The sequence below is a fragment of the Drosophila subobscura genome, chromosome J (assembly GCF_008121235.1).
Source record: "Drosophila subobscura isolate 14011-0131.10 chromosome J, UCBerk_Dsub_1.0, whole genome shotgun sequence".
Classification (NCBI taxonomy): Eukaryota; Metazoa; Arthropoda; class Insecta; order Diptera; family Drosophilidae; genus Drosophila; species Drosophila subobscura.
The window spans coordinates 14,845,472-14,862,924 of NC_048532.1; the positions used below are offsets into that span (position 1 = coordinate 14,845,472).

General features: G+C 42.5%; 2 protein-coding genes across 3 annotated transcripts; one reads left to right on the forward strand and one right to left on the reverse strand.

Annotated features, from left to right (window-relative positions):
- The first annotated feature begins 6,852 nt into the window (after window positions 1-6,852).
- Window positions 6,853-8,374, forward strand: LOC117895286 (probable protein phosphatase 2C T23F11.1). Its single transcript, XM_034802825.1, has one exon. The coding sequence runs from the start codon at window positions 6,893-6,895 to the stop codon at window positions 7,910-7,912; it is 1,020 nt and encodes a 339-aa protein (XP_034658716.1). The 5' UTR covers window positions 6,853-6,892; the 3' UTR covers window positions 7,913-8,374.
- Window positions 8,318-17,352, reverse strand: LOC117895285 (protein snail). Of its 2 annotated transcripts, XM_034802824.1 has the most exons (4): window positions 17,317-17,352; window positions 14,276-14,311; window positions 10,517-10,915; window positions 8,318-10,446 (listed from the first exon to the last, which is right to left on the reverse strand). In XM_034802824.1, exons 3-4 carry the CDS (start codon window positions 10,897-10,899, stop codon window positions 9,573-9,575), a joined length of 1,257 nt encoding a protein of 418 aa, XP_034658715.1. In that variant the 5' UTR covers window positions 10,900-10,915; window positions 14,276-14,311; window positions 17,317-17,352; the 3' UTR covers window positions 8,318-9,572. The 2 variants fall into 2 exon arrangements, with proteins under 2 accessions (XP_034658715.1, XP_034658714.1); XM_034802823.1 differs by lacking the exons at window positions 14,276-14,311; window positions 17,317-17,352 and adding an exon at window positions 14,767-14,944.
- Between the last annotated feature and the right edge of the window lie 101 nt (window positions 17,353-17,453).

Sequence of the window (17,453 nt, forward strand, 5' to 3'; positions counted from 1 at the left end):
AGGATTTCTGAGTTATCCAGCTGAAAGGGTGTCCATTGCTTCGGCAACTGAAGAAGACTTTCTTTCCTCTTTTCACTATGTTTTCTAAGCACTCACCCTTCATCCCCACCCACACGCCACAAGCAAATACCTAAAATTAAATTATGTAGTGAAAAAACAAATGGGAAAAAGTTTTACTAAAGTACAAAAACTAAAAAAAAAAAACAACAAGCAATCTAGCAATAATCGATTAACATTTTTAGGCTTTATAATTTGTTCTTTTAAAACTTAAATTTTTCGTAAACTTAAAATCTGAAACCAGAAATTAAAGTTGGGTTTCAGTCACGCAAAAAAGGCAGAGGATCAACCGTTTGATTGGGGCAACTTTGTGTAAATATAACACGCAATTTTGATATGTACAAAACCTGGCTTACTTTACACACTTACACCCACTAAATCCTATATTCTATATAGACATATAAACAACTATTGTACACTTAAAAAATCTTGTTAAATAGGTTTCCTAAAGTATTTTGTAGTTAGACCTAAACTTAAACCTAAACGTGTCGTTGTGCATGCAAACTCCTTTTTTTTCTATCCCTTAGAGAGGGTGGGCACTTCCTATATAAACATACAGAAGATACAGTTACAAAAGATACAGTTAACCGCAAGCCCCTAAGCCCCCCCCTTTGAAAACCAACCACCCTTCTACCCATCTAGTTCAGCACCATTTTCGGGATTAGAGAGGGTTAAAAGAAGGAGAGAACTCCCATTGAAAGGATCTAGCATATAATTATTGTGATGTAGTTTTTAACAAAAAGCAAAGAAATTGATAAAGATAACGATATAGTAGAAGAGATGTAGAAGCGAGAAAAGGAGCGTTTTGCCAGTCGTCGTCATCGTCTAGAAATTAAACAACAAATTAAGAATACAACCAACGTAATGGATAAATGAATAATTGGATAAACGGATATCTATAGCTATATGCATCAATATATATGTTAACTAATTAGTGTGCAGTGCAGGATTCAATAGCGTTAACAGAACAAACAAAAACAAAAGCAAACAAATAAACCAATCGTTTTTTAAACCAACTTTTTAACAAGAAAAACAAAACAGAGAGAAGAACTTTTTGTAGTATATAATTAAACGAAAGAAGAAGGAACATTTACGAGTAATTAGCATTGTGTGTAGGGGGCGATAATTAAGAAAACGTTAGTGTTGTGAATATATACGAGTACATACAATATATAAGTACTATACATAGATCTAGATGTGGTATATACAATGCGTACATATATATTTTGTGTATAAAAACAATAAACGGCAATAAACAAGCAGCTAACGATTGTCATAAACAATAAAACGAGAAGAAAACAGCAAGCAAAAACCAATTACAAATTACTTGAATTGTAAAACGAAGCATCCACATAGATGGAGATATATAGATGGATATGGGATAGTATGAGTTCTTTTTTTATAGAAATTTTATGGACCATTCAAACTATAAATATAAATATGTATGTTAACAACAAAATAGGAATAATAAACATTAAACACTTGTGCTGTATTCCCCGCCCTCGTTCGTAGAGAGGGAAACCGAAAAGGTTTTCTTGTCGTTTCTGTGTTTTTTCGTCCTGCACTTTTTTCCTGTCGGTGTGTGTGAAACGTTCATATATTGTTCATATTAAATGTGTGTGTATATCTTACAACTAAATAATGTATCCGTATCTGTAATGGAACAACTTTTCACTTTCTACTAAATGTTTAGGAGCAGCAACAAAAAAATGAAAAACGAAATAAAAGAAATTTAAGAAAAAACAAATCAAGAACGCTTTAAATGTAACAAAAACGAAACGTTAATAGACTTACAAACCAACAAACAAACAAAACAAATTAAATTTATAACAAAATTACATTTATAATTAACGAAAACAAAATTCAATTTATATGTAAAAGAAAAGAAAACAAATTCAAATTATATTTAACAAAAAACTCACACTCGGCACACGAGACAGCTGCAGAATTTTGTGGCACACTGTTAGAGAAATTTGACATGTAAGCGAGCAAACGATATAGGAATATAGTAAGAGAACGGATATCCACATCCAGGAAACACTCTAAATCTAAACACTCTAAATATACGTATAATATATAGAAATGCGAAAATGCGAAAATGCGAAAATGTTTTAACGTGTAGCCTTAATATTTGTACTCGTCGTCCTCTCGATTTCCAGCAAACAGAAACAAAATAAATGAAAACAAAACAGCATGAAGAGATAGCAGTAGACAAAATGATGTGTAACTATAACGATACGAATACGATTACGATATGAATATGAATATGATATATACATACATATATATATATATATTTAAAGCTAATGCTTAACGGTGTTTACTACAATATTTCTTATGTACTTGTGTTTATAATCATAATCTGCATTGATAGGATGAGTTGCCTTTATTTGACTATTTTAACATTTTACACTTACAATTTACTTTTACTTTTACCATTTACCTTTACCCCTTAACTTGTACTTTTTTTTGTGTCGTTTCTTTTGCCTTATGTTTGTTGTGGTCCGCAGTGGTCCACTCAGACATTACATATATAATGCATAATGGAACATAAACCCATATGAATATACAAATATTTACTTACTATTACCAGAATTATATATACCCTAAATATATATATGCTTACCATTTACTTATGTCCTACCACAAAATACATATATAAACCGATATTCATAACGCAATTATGATGTGTCCCTGTTTTTGGTTTTCTTTATCTTTTATCGACTTTTATGCTTTATTTTTCATGACATTTCGTTTGAAGGACACCAGAATGATGATGATGATGATTGAAGAACAACAAATACAACATATATCCCACCAAATTACAAATGGAGTAAAAATCTTAATGTTTAGCAAAGTCAAAACTTAATAATAATTAATCATAATATTGTGCAATACTATCGATGGCAGAAAAGCTTCAGAAAAAGAACAACCAACAAAAACAAAGCAATTGTGCAAACAATTTAGGTTTAGGTTTAGTTTTAGTGTAAAGCTTCAGCTGATTTAGGATTTAGTTGAAAGACCAACCAGGTTTCTGCAGATTATATAGATTGATTTCGCACACAAAGAGAACACCTCCCCCCGAAGAACGACAACCCCAAAAAGGCCCCACGATGTTGCTTGATTGACCAACAATTGATGAGCTTTTATTGGAATGTAATAATAATCGTATTTTTGGTTCTTTTGCATTTACCAAAACACACAACCAAATGGAATCAGTAAAAAGTAAACTTAAAGTTAGCGGAACAAAAACCCCGAACTGGAAATCAACGAGCAGATCTATCAGATATCTACGAATAGCTGGAGTACGACGATGTTTATTGACAAACAAGATTGATAATAACCCGTCCATAATTAGATTTCGTTTCGTTAAAGCGCTGAGCCTGAACGGGCACGCCAGGACAGCAGCAGAATCGAATAGCGGGGAGCCCTTCTCCTTATAGCATAATGCTTTAAAGTTAACTTAAGCTTCGTAATTAGGCTTAATCTACCAGTAAAACAAACATATATAGATGGATATGATATAATCTTCGTGTTTCCTTCACTTGAAGAACTTTCTCCAGCAAACTCTCTTAACAATTTTTGTGGTTCGGATTGAAATTAAATAGATGTTTTTAATCAACAACAAAAATCACTCGAAAAAATACACACGTACACATATTACAAAGTGGATAATCTATGGATATAAATACAATAAATATATACATATATATTTTATTAAATACGAAAATTATTTCCTAACAAAACGAAAGGGAGGAAAGATAACCGAAAAATGTTGATGTGTGAAATTTATAAGACTAGCATATTTCCTACCTAAAAACAAGAAAAACAAACAATATACATACATACGTTATATATATATACACGGATATATGATAACTAGCAGCTAGAGCTGAGATCATACTCATAGATGGACATATACAACAAGCATATATACACACATTTACATACATAAATACATACGAGTACTATGGCTAAATGGTAAAGATATTGAATTTAAAATGATGTTTGTACCTTTTGCTGATTTCGAAACCAAACAGAAAATGGCAGAAATCTAGAAATGCTATAGCGGATGCAAAGACATGCATTGGATGTATTTCATTGTAGGTGATGGAAAACGTAAACGAAATCGAAACCATATATGAATGTATGTTTTAATAGATCGATCAGAGATTGTGCAGGGAGCACTTTTATGGGATTTGCTACAATACAAGCGATATATAGTGTAGATGTTGCGTTTGCGCAGTTTCAGATTAAAGAATTTAATTATTTTTATATACGAAATCGATTAGTGGTAGTAGAGATCTACTCATAAATGGGATATGTCTAGCATATCCCACCATAGAGCGAGTAGAGGGGCAGCAGCGGCAATTGCTTTGCATTTGAAAGTAAACCAAAGACGGGTAATCAAAGATCGCACACACAAAGAACACTCACTCATTCATGGATAGTATGAATAGTAGAGAGAACCTCCTTTTGCATGGGCACCAAGTCATATTCATCCAATTAAATTAGAAAATCCATCTAAAATATGTTCACCAACACTTTATCAACAACACACCAACAAGAAATCACCAACTACTCAGCAAATATTCACCAACAACCCACAACTCGAATCACAACTCTAATCGTATTTTAATCGACGGTTTTCGTATTCTAATCGTATCTCTATGAATGTGTACTGAATGTTTTTTACTTGGTGTCCATCTCGTTTTTAGGCATAAGGGAAATGGAAACGAAAACGGAAATGAACATGAAACTCAAAAACTTATATCAAAAACCAAGCACACCGATACATTTAGCATTGTAATTGATAAGGCTATCGATATTAGCGTTTAGTTTTATGCAAATCAAAAAGGATATACACAAACACGAATATATATATGTGTATATGTGTCTGTATCGTAATCAGATATGCGTACCTTTGGAGCAGAGAAGGCCGCCAGCTAATTGATCGAATACAAAGAAGTAACCGTAGGGGAATGATATTGTATCGAGACCAAAGAAAAACCAAAAATCGCAGGCCACAGCAATTTGTATTTATGTATAGTTCCCTACTCCCTCCCTAACCAACAGATAAAACCTATAAGAATCGAGTTCCGATTTCAAACATAGAGATAATAAGCTCCCAATTCAGATTTAAGGATCCTCCAGTTAAACAGAACTTAGTGGAAGTGAAAGTGTGTGTAATGACGCGTCTAGATAATTGATAATAGATAACTATGATAAGAACTTTTGACTTTTATGGCTGTTTAGAGATTTTATAATACGTCTATATCTATATAGATATTCTATATGTATACATACGATATATAGTATAAACCAGACATTTTCGTAAATTATTTACATACTCAAAGACACAAAACACAAACACATAGAACATTCAACACATAGAAGATACAAAAACTTTTGCTCCCCACGGGGGAATTGGGGGACTTTGATTGTCCTCCTCCAATTGATTTTCGGCTAGTTCTGGGCTTGGAAATATCCCTCCTCCCCTCCCCAAAAATTAGACACACACACACACACAACAGGGGGGTTTTCTGTGGGAGGGGGCCTCTTGTCTCTTTGTAGCGAAATAGAGAAAGAAAAAAAAACAAATCGAACATTGTGAAATTTAGTGTCTTTACACTTTAAAGAGAAAATATATACAACCAGCAAAATGGATTACTTAATTAAGATTAATTGTGAATGTAGAAATGCCTAATATCTAAGCATCACACACACACACACCTACACAGATATAGTTACACTAGCGGGAGACACAGATACACTTATACTCATATACACAGCCACAAGCAGAACATAGATACGGTTGCATAGTCAGCGCCGTACAACAAATTATGATTATGATAATTAACGTAACATACTCTCGTACATATGCCTAAAAGGATAAACAACGTGTAGTAATCTACAACAGCAAGTGCAACCAGCAACGTGCAACATGCAACAGCAAACAAACAGCAAATGCAAATGCAACCAAAAAAACATAAAACAATTACAAATCAATGTCTATATAAGAAATGAACAAGAATGCACGATATGTCGTGTATCAACAAAATATATATATACCATATATTGATGTATTTGTGTGTATATGGCAACAAATGCTATCAAAAATTGAAGAACAAAAGTATATAACAAAATAATACATGAGAAAAGAAAAAGAAAAAGAAAAAAGCAAACAAAAAAAACCAAAGAAATAACAAAACAAATACAAAACACAAAATTATCAAAATGATGAAAAGGAATTTTTATTTAAGGGGGATAAACCTTAACGAACCTTTACGCTAAGGATCTAAGGATGTAATATTTCCAGATTTCTTTATTGAATTTTAATTATATATTTAATAAATTTAATTAATATGACTTCATTTAATTTTACGTTTAGTATTTAATTTATTTCTTATTAGTTAATCCTTTACCTAAATTGAAAGTCTCTTTTTGAATCCAGGAGTTCATTGCTTGCTGTCCAGCTTTGACTCTGCCAAGGTAAGTCTCCCCATTCTTGTTTGAAATAAGAATGAATGCGGAGACATGAGCTGTCTCTCCATAGTAGGCTTTTCTCTTGGAAACATCCAGCAAATATGTCAGAATTTAATAGACAGAAGTTTTGTTTCCCTCTTGAAAAGTATGCCCTGTCGATGCAGTCTGTTAAATTAAATAGAACCCATCAGTGTAGTAGTCCCAAAAAGTATCAGTTGTGTCCTGGTTAATTGAATACTTGTAAAAAGCAAAGTGCAAAATTCGGTTAACAATCTGGACTAAGCACAGCGACGAGTGAGTATGGAATTGAGTTTAGTCCAGAGACCGAAAAGATAGTCAGGCTTGTATTATGGCTTCTTGTCCCTTCCTAAAGTACATCATGGGGCAGTCACTATCGGAGCCGGTGACCACCAAGAACACGGCCGAATGTGAGAACAGTGCCTTCCGCGTGGGCTCCAGCAGCATGCAGGGCTGGCGCTATGAAATGGAGGATGCCCACACGCACATCCTGTCGCTGCCAGAGGATCCCACAGCGGCCTTCTTCGGTGTCTACGATGGCCATGGTGGCGCTGGTGTGGCCAAATTTGCGGGCCAGCATCTGCATCACTTCATAACGAAGCGTCTGGAGTACACTGACAACAACGTGGAGGTGGCCCTGAAGCGTGGCTTCCTCGATTTTGACAAGGAGATGCAGCAGAATGGATCCTGGCAACAAAAGACTGCCGGCTCCACTGCCGTTGTGGTGCTGATCAAGGAGCAGCGTCTGTACTGCGCCAATGCTGGCGACTCTCGGGCCATTGCCTGCATTGGGGGCAAGGTGCGTGCCCTGTCCATGGACCACAAGCCCACGGACGAGGCAGAGAGCAGCCGCATCGTGGCCGGTGGCGGCTACGTCGAACTCAATCGCGTCAACGGCAGCCTGGCCCTGTCGCGGGCCCTCGGCGACTTTATGTACAAGCGGAACATGTACATGCGCCCAGAGGAGCAGATCGTCACCGCCTATCCGGACGTAGAGGTGGCCGAAATCACCGAGGACTGGGAGTTTGTGGTCCTCGCCTGCGATGGCATCTGGGACGTGATGTCCAATCTGGAGGTGGCCGACTTTGTGCGCAAGCGCATCGCCTCGGGCCTGTCCCCGGACTGCATTTGCGAGGAGCTGTTGAACAGCTGCCTGGCAACCGACTCCAATGGCACAGGCCTTGGAGGCGACAATATGACAGCCATTCTGGTCTGTTTCCTACACGATAAGAAATACGAGGATCTCGTGCTGCGCTGCGGCAGCAACCAGCAACACGTTGATGGTGTGGGCGATATCCATCAGAGTTCCAACGTTTTGGACGCAACCACATCTCTATTGAATGAGATCTAACAATTACACACACAATTGACACCCAAACACTAGGGGCTGTGGCTGGTTGGCTTATACACATTCACTTGATGCAAGGGATCACACTGTACACCCATTTCATTACGCGGTTGCCACACTGATTTGATTTTATTCCAAATTTCTCAGTTTGGTTAATCATTTAACCAGAAATCAACACTCCAGATGAACCGGAAATCGCTCATAAGAGTAGCAAAGTAAAAGCATTTCAATCCGCTGTCCACTAAAGTATTCAGAATTGTCAACACTGGGGTTTGGTAGCCTATACAAACACTTGATACTCACGATCATCCACGTATTCATCATCCGCACTCTAAATTGTCCAGTTGTTTCGTTCAAAATTCTATAAGTTCTTTCGTTAAAAATCAATAAAACTCATTTGTGTGTTCGTTTCACAGGGATCGTTGGATCTCTCGTTTAATTCGAATAAATGTGCAAGTTCTATAATACAATTGTAAGATCTAGATATACGTGTATACGCGATATAGAATAGGGTGTATATGTGTATGTTAAGTACGAATATATATGCATTCTATATAGTAGATAGGTATATGTGTATATGTATGTATCTTTGGTGCGATTAGCTGTAGGTTCGAGTCGTTGGTTGAGTATAGAAAATGCAGTGTGCTTCTCGTTTATCCCCTCTAAATGTGCTCGATGATAACGTAACTAACTAAAGTGCTACAAAATAATAAGCGATAAAATGTATGTCTAAATGTATAGGCTAGAGGCTAGAGTGTGTGTCCAGGGGCTAATTAGTGTTATAGTTATGTCAATTATTGCACCACATGCGGCCATCAAGAGTGCTTAAAATAACCACATGAGGAATAGATCCACAAGATGTGCGCTGAATTTTAAGATAAAGACTAGATATCTCTCGTTTTGGTTGGACTTCCGTGCGGGAAGCAGGAAGCCAAATCCTCAATGCCTTAAAGCGAATTGTTTAATGATTAATAAGGTTAACTATGTGTATACTTTTCATGTGTAAATCATAATTCTATGGGTACACGTAAGTGAAGAAATTTGTGTGTAAAATTAGCTTTGCTGCTTGTGGGGGGTGTCGACGATCGCAGGTGCACGGATTGCTGGATCTACATATATGTATGCTGATTGATCGATTGATCGATCGATCGATCGTTATTTGTATGTGCTATCAAAAAAATACTGGTTTACATTGGTTTTTTGTCGTTGTTCTTTGGCAAGTCTCTAAAGAAAGTCTCATTACAACTAAGTGAAGATCAAACGATCGCGGCCTTAGAGTTGCCAACGGATCGATCCCTGTCTCTATATAGATATCTATGAATATATATTTTGTGTATAACTTCCATCTCTGCTGCTCTTCCGCGTTCTCTCTCGCTCTTTTACTTTCTCTTCATCTCTTTGGAGTGATCTGTCTGTGTGGATCAGCTAGTGCTCTCTCTTTGGAATTTATCTACTCTCTAAATGGTATTCTAGCTCCTTCGCATATTTTGTTTTTTGTTTTTGTTTGGTTTTTATCACATATTCGTTGACTACAGTAAGAAAATGGCCTTGGACGTGGGTTGGGGTGTGGGCTTGATCCTTGATTCTCCTTCAAGTTCTCTCGTTCTCTCTTTGGTGTCTTTTTCGTGGATATATTTTGTGTTTGTTTGTTTGATCCCTGAGACTATGCCACCATCGCATAGTTGCCCGTCAGCTCAAAGGGACTCGTCTTGGCCGAGTGAGTAAAATTATTCTTTGGCGAAAAGTCCACCGGCTGCTCCTGTGGCCCAGTGCTGGGAGTCCCCTCCGTGGATGTGTTCGGTGGATTGGGCACGTGAGGATAGTGGTAGGGCAGCGAAAGGGGCAGCACCAGGGGCCGCGTATGCAGCTCTTGGTAGAGCACACTCGGATGGGGCAGAGCCGTCGGCTGGATCACATTGATCCGCTTGAAGTGCTCGTAATCCTCCAAGGGATAGGACGAGGCAGAGCTCTGATATGCCAGTGCCTGGGCCTGCCGTCGCTCCTTCTCCTTCTGCAGCAGTTTGTTGGCCAGCGTGGACTTTGCGGAGTCCATCGGAGGTACAGTCACCGTCGAGGGGGAGCCCGACATCGAACCCCAAGTGGAGTCGCAGCTGGAGCCGCCCTCCTGCTGCCGCTTGGGCGATGCAGGGGGTCGCCCTGTGCCGGTGCCGGTGGCACTGCTGCTGCGGTTCTTCATGCAGGAGGACTCCTCGTGCTTGTACAGATACGACTTGAGGGCAAAGGCCTTGCCGCAGCGGGCGCACGAGTGCGGCTTGGTGTTCGAGTGCGTCTGGATGTGGGCGCGCAGATTGGACTTGTCCGCGAAGGCCTTGCTGCAGACGCTGCACTTGAAGGGCTTCTCGCCGGTGTGGGTGCGGATGTGGCCCTGCAGCAGCCAGGGGCGGGAGAAGCGCTTGCCGCATGTATGACACTCGCAGCCCTGGTTGTGGGTGCGCACGTGCATCGAGTAGGCGGGCATCGACACGTACACCTTCTCGCAGTAGGGGCAATGGCGTGCCTTCTTGTCCGTTTTTGACCTACGAAAAGGGAGTTACAGATTACTCCTGGGAGCTCCTTTGGGGGGCTGTTTCTAGCACTCTCTCTTACCTGTGGGTTTGTCTATGGCGTGCCAGATTCGAGGATGTGGAATACTTCTTGCCGCACTCCGGACAAATGTGCACATCCTCGCTGGCCTGCTCTTGGTGATCGTGCTGCTCCTGTGGCTCTCCCGATTGGTGGCTGCCGTTGCTGCTGCTGCTGCTCGTGCAGGAGTTCGAGTCGGAGATGGTGCAGCGTCGCGATTTCCTGCGATCGAACACCTTGTGGCTGTAGTAGTTGGAATCATCGTCCGACGAACAGGCATAAAAGTGTGGCTTCACCTCCGACTCCACCTCTGTGTTCAGTGGACCCGCCGCCAGTGTCACCTCCGCCAGCTGTGTGAGATTGTACAGCTCCTCGGGTATGGGCGTGGCCTGCTGGTCCTTCGTCATGATGATGAAATGCTGTCTGCAAGCAAAGAACGTGGGAATTTCTATGATGAAATGGAAGTGGCCAGCGAGACAACCTGCTAAATGTGAACAAAACATGCGTCATTCCCACCCAATTGACTAGCGACAAACCAACGCGACTGAGTGCTAGATATATACACAGATATATAGATGTATCTGTGCTATAAATGTGTAGCATCCACAGAGCACATCCATCACGCTGCTCTATCAGAAGCCCCTTGGGCCATAGATCTATCTCTCTTCGCTCTTCTCTCTACTCTGTCTCTGTGCCGGTAAGCGCCATAATTCTTGTTTGTTTATTTGAAGATTCATCAATTTATAATTAAGGACGTGGACCGAGAGGCCACACGGCCACGATGCGATGAGCCAAAGTCGTCTGCATCATCATCACCATCATGGGGTGGCAGGAATGGGGAATTGCAGCACACGGGGCGTATGATTAACGTCAGAGAACATCGCCGGCATTGCATTCTGCTGGCACTTGTTGGCTGTTCCTTGGGTTCTCTAGTTCTGTATATTTCATACTTATGTGGGGGAATGGGATGGAGGGTTTCTCCTACTCGCATGTGATATAAATTTATGTCGAAATGAATGCGCTAAATTTGTTCATGTTGTCGTGGCATTGATTAATCTCGCACGTAATTGGCGCAACACAGCGTCAGAGTCAGGTGGGGAGTGTTCACTGTAGTCATAACCCAGATACAGACACACAGATCTGCGCCACAAATATGGTTTTGCGTGGAAAAGCCATCAAAATGATTGTGTTTATATCCCATCGCATCGCACTTGATCATTTGTTTATCCATGGCGAAAGTTTTTCTCCTCTCAGCCACAGAGCCGCAGCCACCACTACAAATTGTCTAAATAATCGATCCCATTCAATGAGCACTGAAGACGAGGTCATGTGCAATAAAGCGGACTGCTGTTTTGGCTGTTTTGGCTGTTTTGGGGGTTCAGTTCAGTTTTGTTTGCTATTTCTAAAGAGCGCACGTCTGGGGCGGCCACCAGGCCGTGGGTGTGGGTTGGGGTGTGGGTGATTCTCTGGCTAAACATCTGCCTGCCTGTCAGACTCTTGCAACCTGTTGAGCATTCTTAGCTGCCAATTCGCTCGTGTGCTTCTTTTTTGCCGCGAAGTACATCAAAATGTTGAGCGGCAATTAAACAGAAAATTCTTTTGCTCGCTGCGAAGGTGGTTTTCCATGGAAAACCCCTTCAATGTGCCCCCCAGCCCCCTGCTGTGCTGTGTTGTGTTGTGTTGTGCGTGGGCAGTGCCAGACAGACAGACAACATCCCATAAGTTGTGTCTTGGCAATTTGCGGCCCATTTATTAATAATATTGCTCTCCTCCTCATCCACACTCTGCCCAGGTGGTTGCCTGCCACGGACACTTCTTCTCTCATATATATTTTCATACATAAAGTCGAATTTTCGACCTAATCACGTCATTTTCCATCGACCAACGGTGTGCTCTGTGCTCATGGGAAAACTTTTACATATTGTCTACGTTCGTGAACATTCCTCGAATAAGAAAGAAATTGCCCAAACCCAACAGCTGACAAGTGCTTGCTGCTGCTGGTCTGCTTTGGCCTCTCCCCTCCTCTCCTTGCGATCTGTTGTGGGGTCTGTGCCATATTTTCGATGTCAGAATCGTTGATGTCTAAGGCAAACGAAATGTCGCATGTATGTTCTGTGACAGGCCGTTAATTAATAATTCCCTGGGACACCGTGCAGCGCGATTGCAGATCACAGATTGGTAATCGCAGATGACACGAGCAGGAAGTACGCACGGGGGGGCACGGATCGAAGTACTTCTCAGCACTCCGATTGAGTGTTGTGAATCATTCAGGCCCCCCACACACACACTGACCCAGGCAATGCCAAAAAGGAAATCCATTTTTTTCCATTGCCAGCGATGCACCGACGAAGAGATCTGCGCAAATTGAGGCGCACACGGCATGGCGTGGCCTCTGTGGCTGTCCGTCTGTCCGTCTGTCCGTCCATTCATTGCCAATGGGAGGAAAGTTCAAAGTCCTGTTAATGTACACAGAAAAGCCAAAGCGAGAGAAATTCTGGATGGGCAACAATGATGGTGCAGAGGCGTTCAACGAGTCGGAGGTGGTGGCCTCAGTGGCCTTAACAGCGTCGTACAATATTGTTCTTCTCCACCGATGGATCTCTATTTATAGATACCTTTGCTCTAGGGACAGATGGACAAGGGTTCAGTGAGCGATGTGTGTGTGTTGCTCGGGAATAGTTTACATTTTAGTTCAACTTGAAAATGCAAATGGATAATAAACAAATCTCAGCGCCAGTCTGCGTTCCCGCCCCATCCAAGACTCTGCCGCAAGAGTCAATGCCATTCCTCCTGCGTTTCGATGGATTTGTTTGGATTGGTATGGTAAGGGAAAGGGTAATGTTTATGCCAGCGGCGTGCCCTCATCAATCGTTGCCTCAAACTGCAGTTGAGTTCTCGGTGGATTGTTTACTGCTCCAGTCGGGGTATAGATAAACAAGGAAAGGACACACAAAGGATCGCTGGGGTGCTAGGAGGAAGCTGTGCAATCACCTGTAAATCATTTGTGATTATTTTTATATGTATGTAATTATCTGTTGACCAAATTAGTTGCTGTGCTTCCAAGATCTACGCAGTTTTTACCCCCCAACAATCCTGAACAACGCATTTTCCAACAAGAAAGTCTAGACAATGGCAATCCCAGATATAAGCAGATACTTGTGCAGATATATCTCTGTTGAATGGCAACCATTTCCCCGTTCTAAGCTGTCACTTCTCTTTGGGCAAAAGAAGAAAAAGACTTCATCGCAGGGGCACAGAATCGGCCGAACAGAAGCCAGAGCCCCTCGCAGCAGAAGCTCATTGCCAATGCAAACATTTCTCACGTAAATGTCAAAATATCAAAAGAAATAATAATATTAATTTAACAAGTGCGGTGGTCATTTCGTGGGGATCGTATCGTATCGGATCGGATCGGAATGGGTTGGGTTGGGGTTGGGGTTGGGTCTGGGGGCACTCTCTGCCTGTACTCTGCCAGTCTTTTGACTGTTTTGCATTCACGCGAATCTTTTGGCCCAATTTGCCGAAACAGATTTTTGTCTTCGATTTGGGGTGTCTCGCTCTCTCTCTCTCTCTCTCTCTCTCTCTGTCTCTGCTCTTCCTGCCGCACAAAAATTATAGTTATGCATTCTGTAGCCGAATGGTATTGTGTAATGCCCAAGAAAACATTGTGGGAAAATTCCTATTGGAAAAGTATTGGAAGAAGCGACCCACTGACTTTCACTTTCTTTCTAACCAGAAGTAAGCGGATTTCCTCTTTGCTTTTTGTTTTTTATGCCAACTCACCGCACACGCAGTTTTTGCGATGGATCCGCTTCTTGTGCGTCTCTCTCTCTGTCTGTCTCTGTTGTTGCTCTCGGTTATAGGTGCCTGATGATTCAGATGTCGATGCCAAATCAATAATATATTACACACAGGCACAGGCACACAGATATCCGTACCCGTTCCCGTACTTGTACCCGTATAGCGACACGCGTTTCACTGTTCCTCTCGTTTCTACTCGAGATTTTCACGAATTTTCAATTTCATCACCAAGCCAAGAAGTGTTCGCTCGAAAGTGTGCGTTTGGTTTGTGGTTTGTGGCATGTGCTCTTTGGTGGGAGGGTGCTGATCGATCGATCGATGATCCTCGCCAAGTGTCAAACCGATCGAACGAAACGAAACGAAACGGTCCAGACCGTACGGACGGTGGGGTGCTTCCGCTGTCTCAAAAGAAAAGCGAACGATACGCAACGAGATCCCAGGAAGAACTGAATCTTCAGCGGAATACCACTTACAGTTTTTACATCGGCAGGCAGCACGATGCACGACGATCCGAGGGAGACGTGTACGACAGCCAGCAGCTGTTCGCCCGAGGATCGTCGGACAGAAGAGCGAACGGAGAACTTCGGACGGAACAAGTGTGTGCGGTGTGCGGTTTATAAATAAATCGAAAATACGAGCAATGTTTTCATTATGCCTTGCCTCCTCTCCACAGCGCTCTTTACTCTCTCTCTCTCTCCGGCTCTCTCTGTCTCCCACTGATTGGAAAAACTGTTCTTTTTGAAGTGCAGGCCGCCAGGCAGCAGGCAGGACCACTGCGCAGAATTTTCCTCCTAACGAGTCAGTGTCAAAAACCTCATAGAGTGTACCGTTCGAGTGTGTCTGTGTGTGTGTCTGTGTGCCCCCATGCTGATCTCCTCTCTCTCGCGCTCCTTTGGCTTCGTGGTTGGGCAGTTTTTACGCTGTTGCCGGCTCTTCTGCTTCTTCCCTGTGTGGTTTCTCCTCTGCCTTTTTGCCCGTGTGACGCAGTGAAATGCAATTTGGCATTTGTTCGTGCTTTCGGCGGGCATCCAAAATAGATTCCGCTCACCTGTACCCCAAAACCAACCCACCCCCCTTAAGCAGTCCCTCTCTCGCTACTATTCTCGCGCTTTCTCTCTCTCTATTTTGGCTGTTCCTCCCCCTGCCAGGCCTTTGAAGGCAAACGAATTCCTCGCAGGTGTTGTTGTCTTCGCCTCTCTTCTTCTATCTCTCCTCTCGTTCCCCTCTCTTTCTTCCTTTCCGGCGTAATGAACTTAATGTCGCCCCGTCAGGTGGTGGTGGCAGGGTAGTGCCAGGGGTGTGGTGGGGCTTTTGGCTATTGGTTCGGATATATTTATGGTTCATTTTCTATATTCTACAGCCAATATGATTTATGTATGTGTGGGGACTCGTTCTGTCGTTGGTTCTGGTTTAAATTGGTTTTTGATGTTGGACAAAAGATTTACACATCACTGCTCACAGATCAGACATCAGAGAGCGGGGAGATGCAACCCATTCCCCCGCTTTTTTCGCACTTCTTTGGGCATTTTCACACTTTACAAGTTGCAGCCCACGCACCGATCGAAAGACAAAGGAAATCGCAGCAGCAGCACGAACGCCCGCCAAGGGTTTGGCAGGGAAAGAGAGCGGGGGATGGAGGATGGATGATGGGGCGAGCGACTTTGTCTGGCGCCAACATGGAAATGCAATTTGAATGGTAAGGTCAAGACGTGGGGCCAGTGCCATGCATCCGAGAGCGGAGAGAAAGAAAGCTTTGGACCAAGGAAATGCCAAAGGGGGTTGGAGGTAGTCACACCAATGCTTGACATGTGCTAAAGACACTTTGTGGCAGGCAGCGTCGACTTTAATCACGGCAATTAATAAGAGAAGAAAGGCAAGAGACAGGCGGAAAACGAGAAAAAGATCAAGAGAGAGGACTGGGACAAAGGAAGGAAGTGTCCCATACCACCGCGGGCCATCCATCCCCATGTAAGATTCAACCTCTGGGTTGAGATCTGCTGATCAGCAGCAGCAGCCCCCATCCGACAGCAACTAAGCCCCGAGACAGTGCAAGGCGAGGCCTCACCCAGAGCGAGAGACCATTCTGGAGACCAAGACCGCGACAGCGACTGGCGGCCATAAATCTATTTTCGTCCTGGTTCCAGCCAGGCCACCGTCACCTACCCTCCCCCCTGGCAGCTCCACGGCTGTGGCTTTAGCTGTGGCTGCTGGCACCACTCCACTCTCTCCTCACTTGCTGCGCAATTGCAGTGGCCATGCGGACAGGCAGGCAGGCAGCTCCATCCTCCCGTCTGTGCTCCGTTTATGAAGTGCCCCTGGATCTTTATTTTTAACTGCTGCTGCTGCATCTTGTTGGTGTTGCTGCTGAGGCATCTCTTGCTGCCACGCAGCATCGGGTGGCTCGTTTCTTTGCGTAGGTAAAATGCAATACGAGGGTACAAAATAAAAGTAAAAGCCAAAGCCCCATTCCGATGTGTCGAAGAATCGACAACCACATCCGTAAATTCCATCTCAGGCCAGACGGAGGTTCTCCAATTATTTACACAGATAATAAATAAGCGGAATCAGCCTTAATGCGAAATTCAACAGCCAGAGACTGTGGAAAAGAAAGAATGAGGGAAATCTCCTCCTTTTTTGTATTTGCTTTCTCTCTTGCCAGCCCAGCCATTTCTTCGACTCTTCTGTTGTTTTGTAAATAATTGTATAATTGATTGTTAATTGAAGCCTTTGGGGGTGGAGGGATGATTATGATGCGGTTGCGATTGCGGTTCCATAAATTAAACGTTAATCTTTTCGGTGATCATGTGAGAAATCTGTGAATTCGGGAATTATGCCACGAGCCAACGACTCGACTCCACTTGAGAGGAGACCTCAGATCTTTAGCGATTACTCGAGAGGCATAACTTATATCGCAGAGTGTGACTTCATCACCCCATGATGCATCCATGCAGCATCCTGTTTATAGGAATTCCTTTTACTCGTAGAACACTCAAGGGTTGAGGCGGATGGATGTATGGTTGGATCTCTCTCTCTCTCTCCCTCTCTCTCTCTGTCTCACTCTCTGTCCCCGCACCTGACACGGCCGGATATGTGTGTAATTCCTGTGCGAGGAATCAGAGTTTGCAGCTGAAGTTTGGATCGTGCCGCTGCATGCAGCAAG

Excerpts from the sequence above, each read along its gene's own strand:
- LOC117895286 (XM_034802825.1), top strand. The coding sequence starts at position 6,893 with ATGGCTTCTTGTCCCTTCCTAAAGTACATCATGGGGCAGTCACTATCG.
- LOC117895285 (XM_034802824.1), bottom strand. The coding sequence starts at position 10,899 with ATGACGAAGGACCAGCAGGCCACGCCCATACCCGAGGAGCTGTACAAT. Across the intron at positions 10,447-10,516 it reads CGCCATAGACAAACCCACAG|GTCAAAAACGGACAAGAAGG; the intron begins GTAAGAGAGAGT and ends CCCTTTTCGTAG.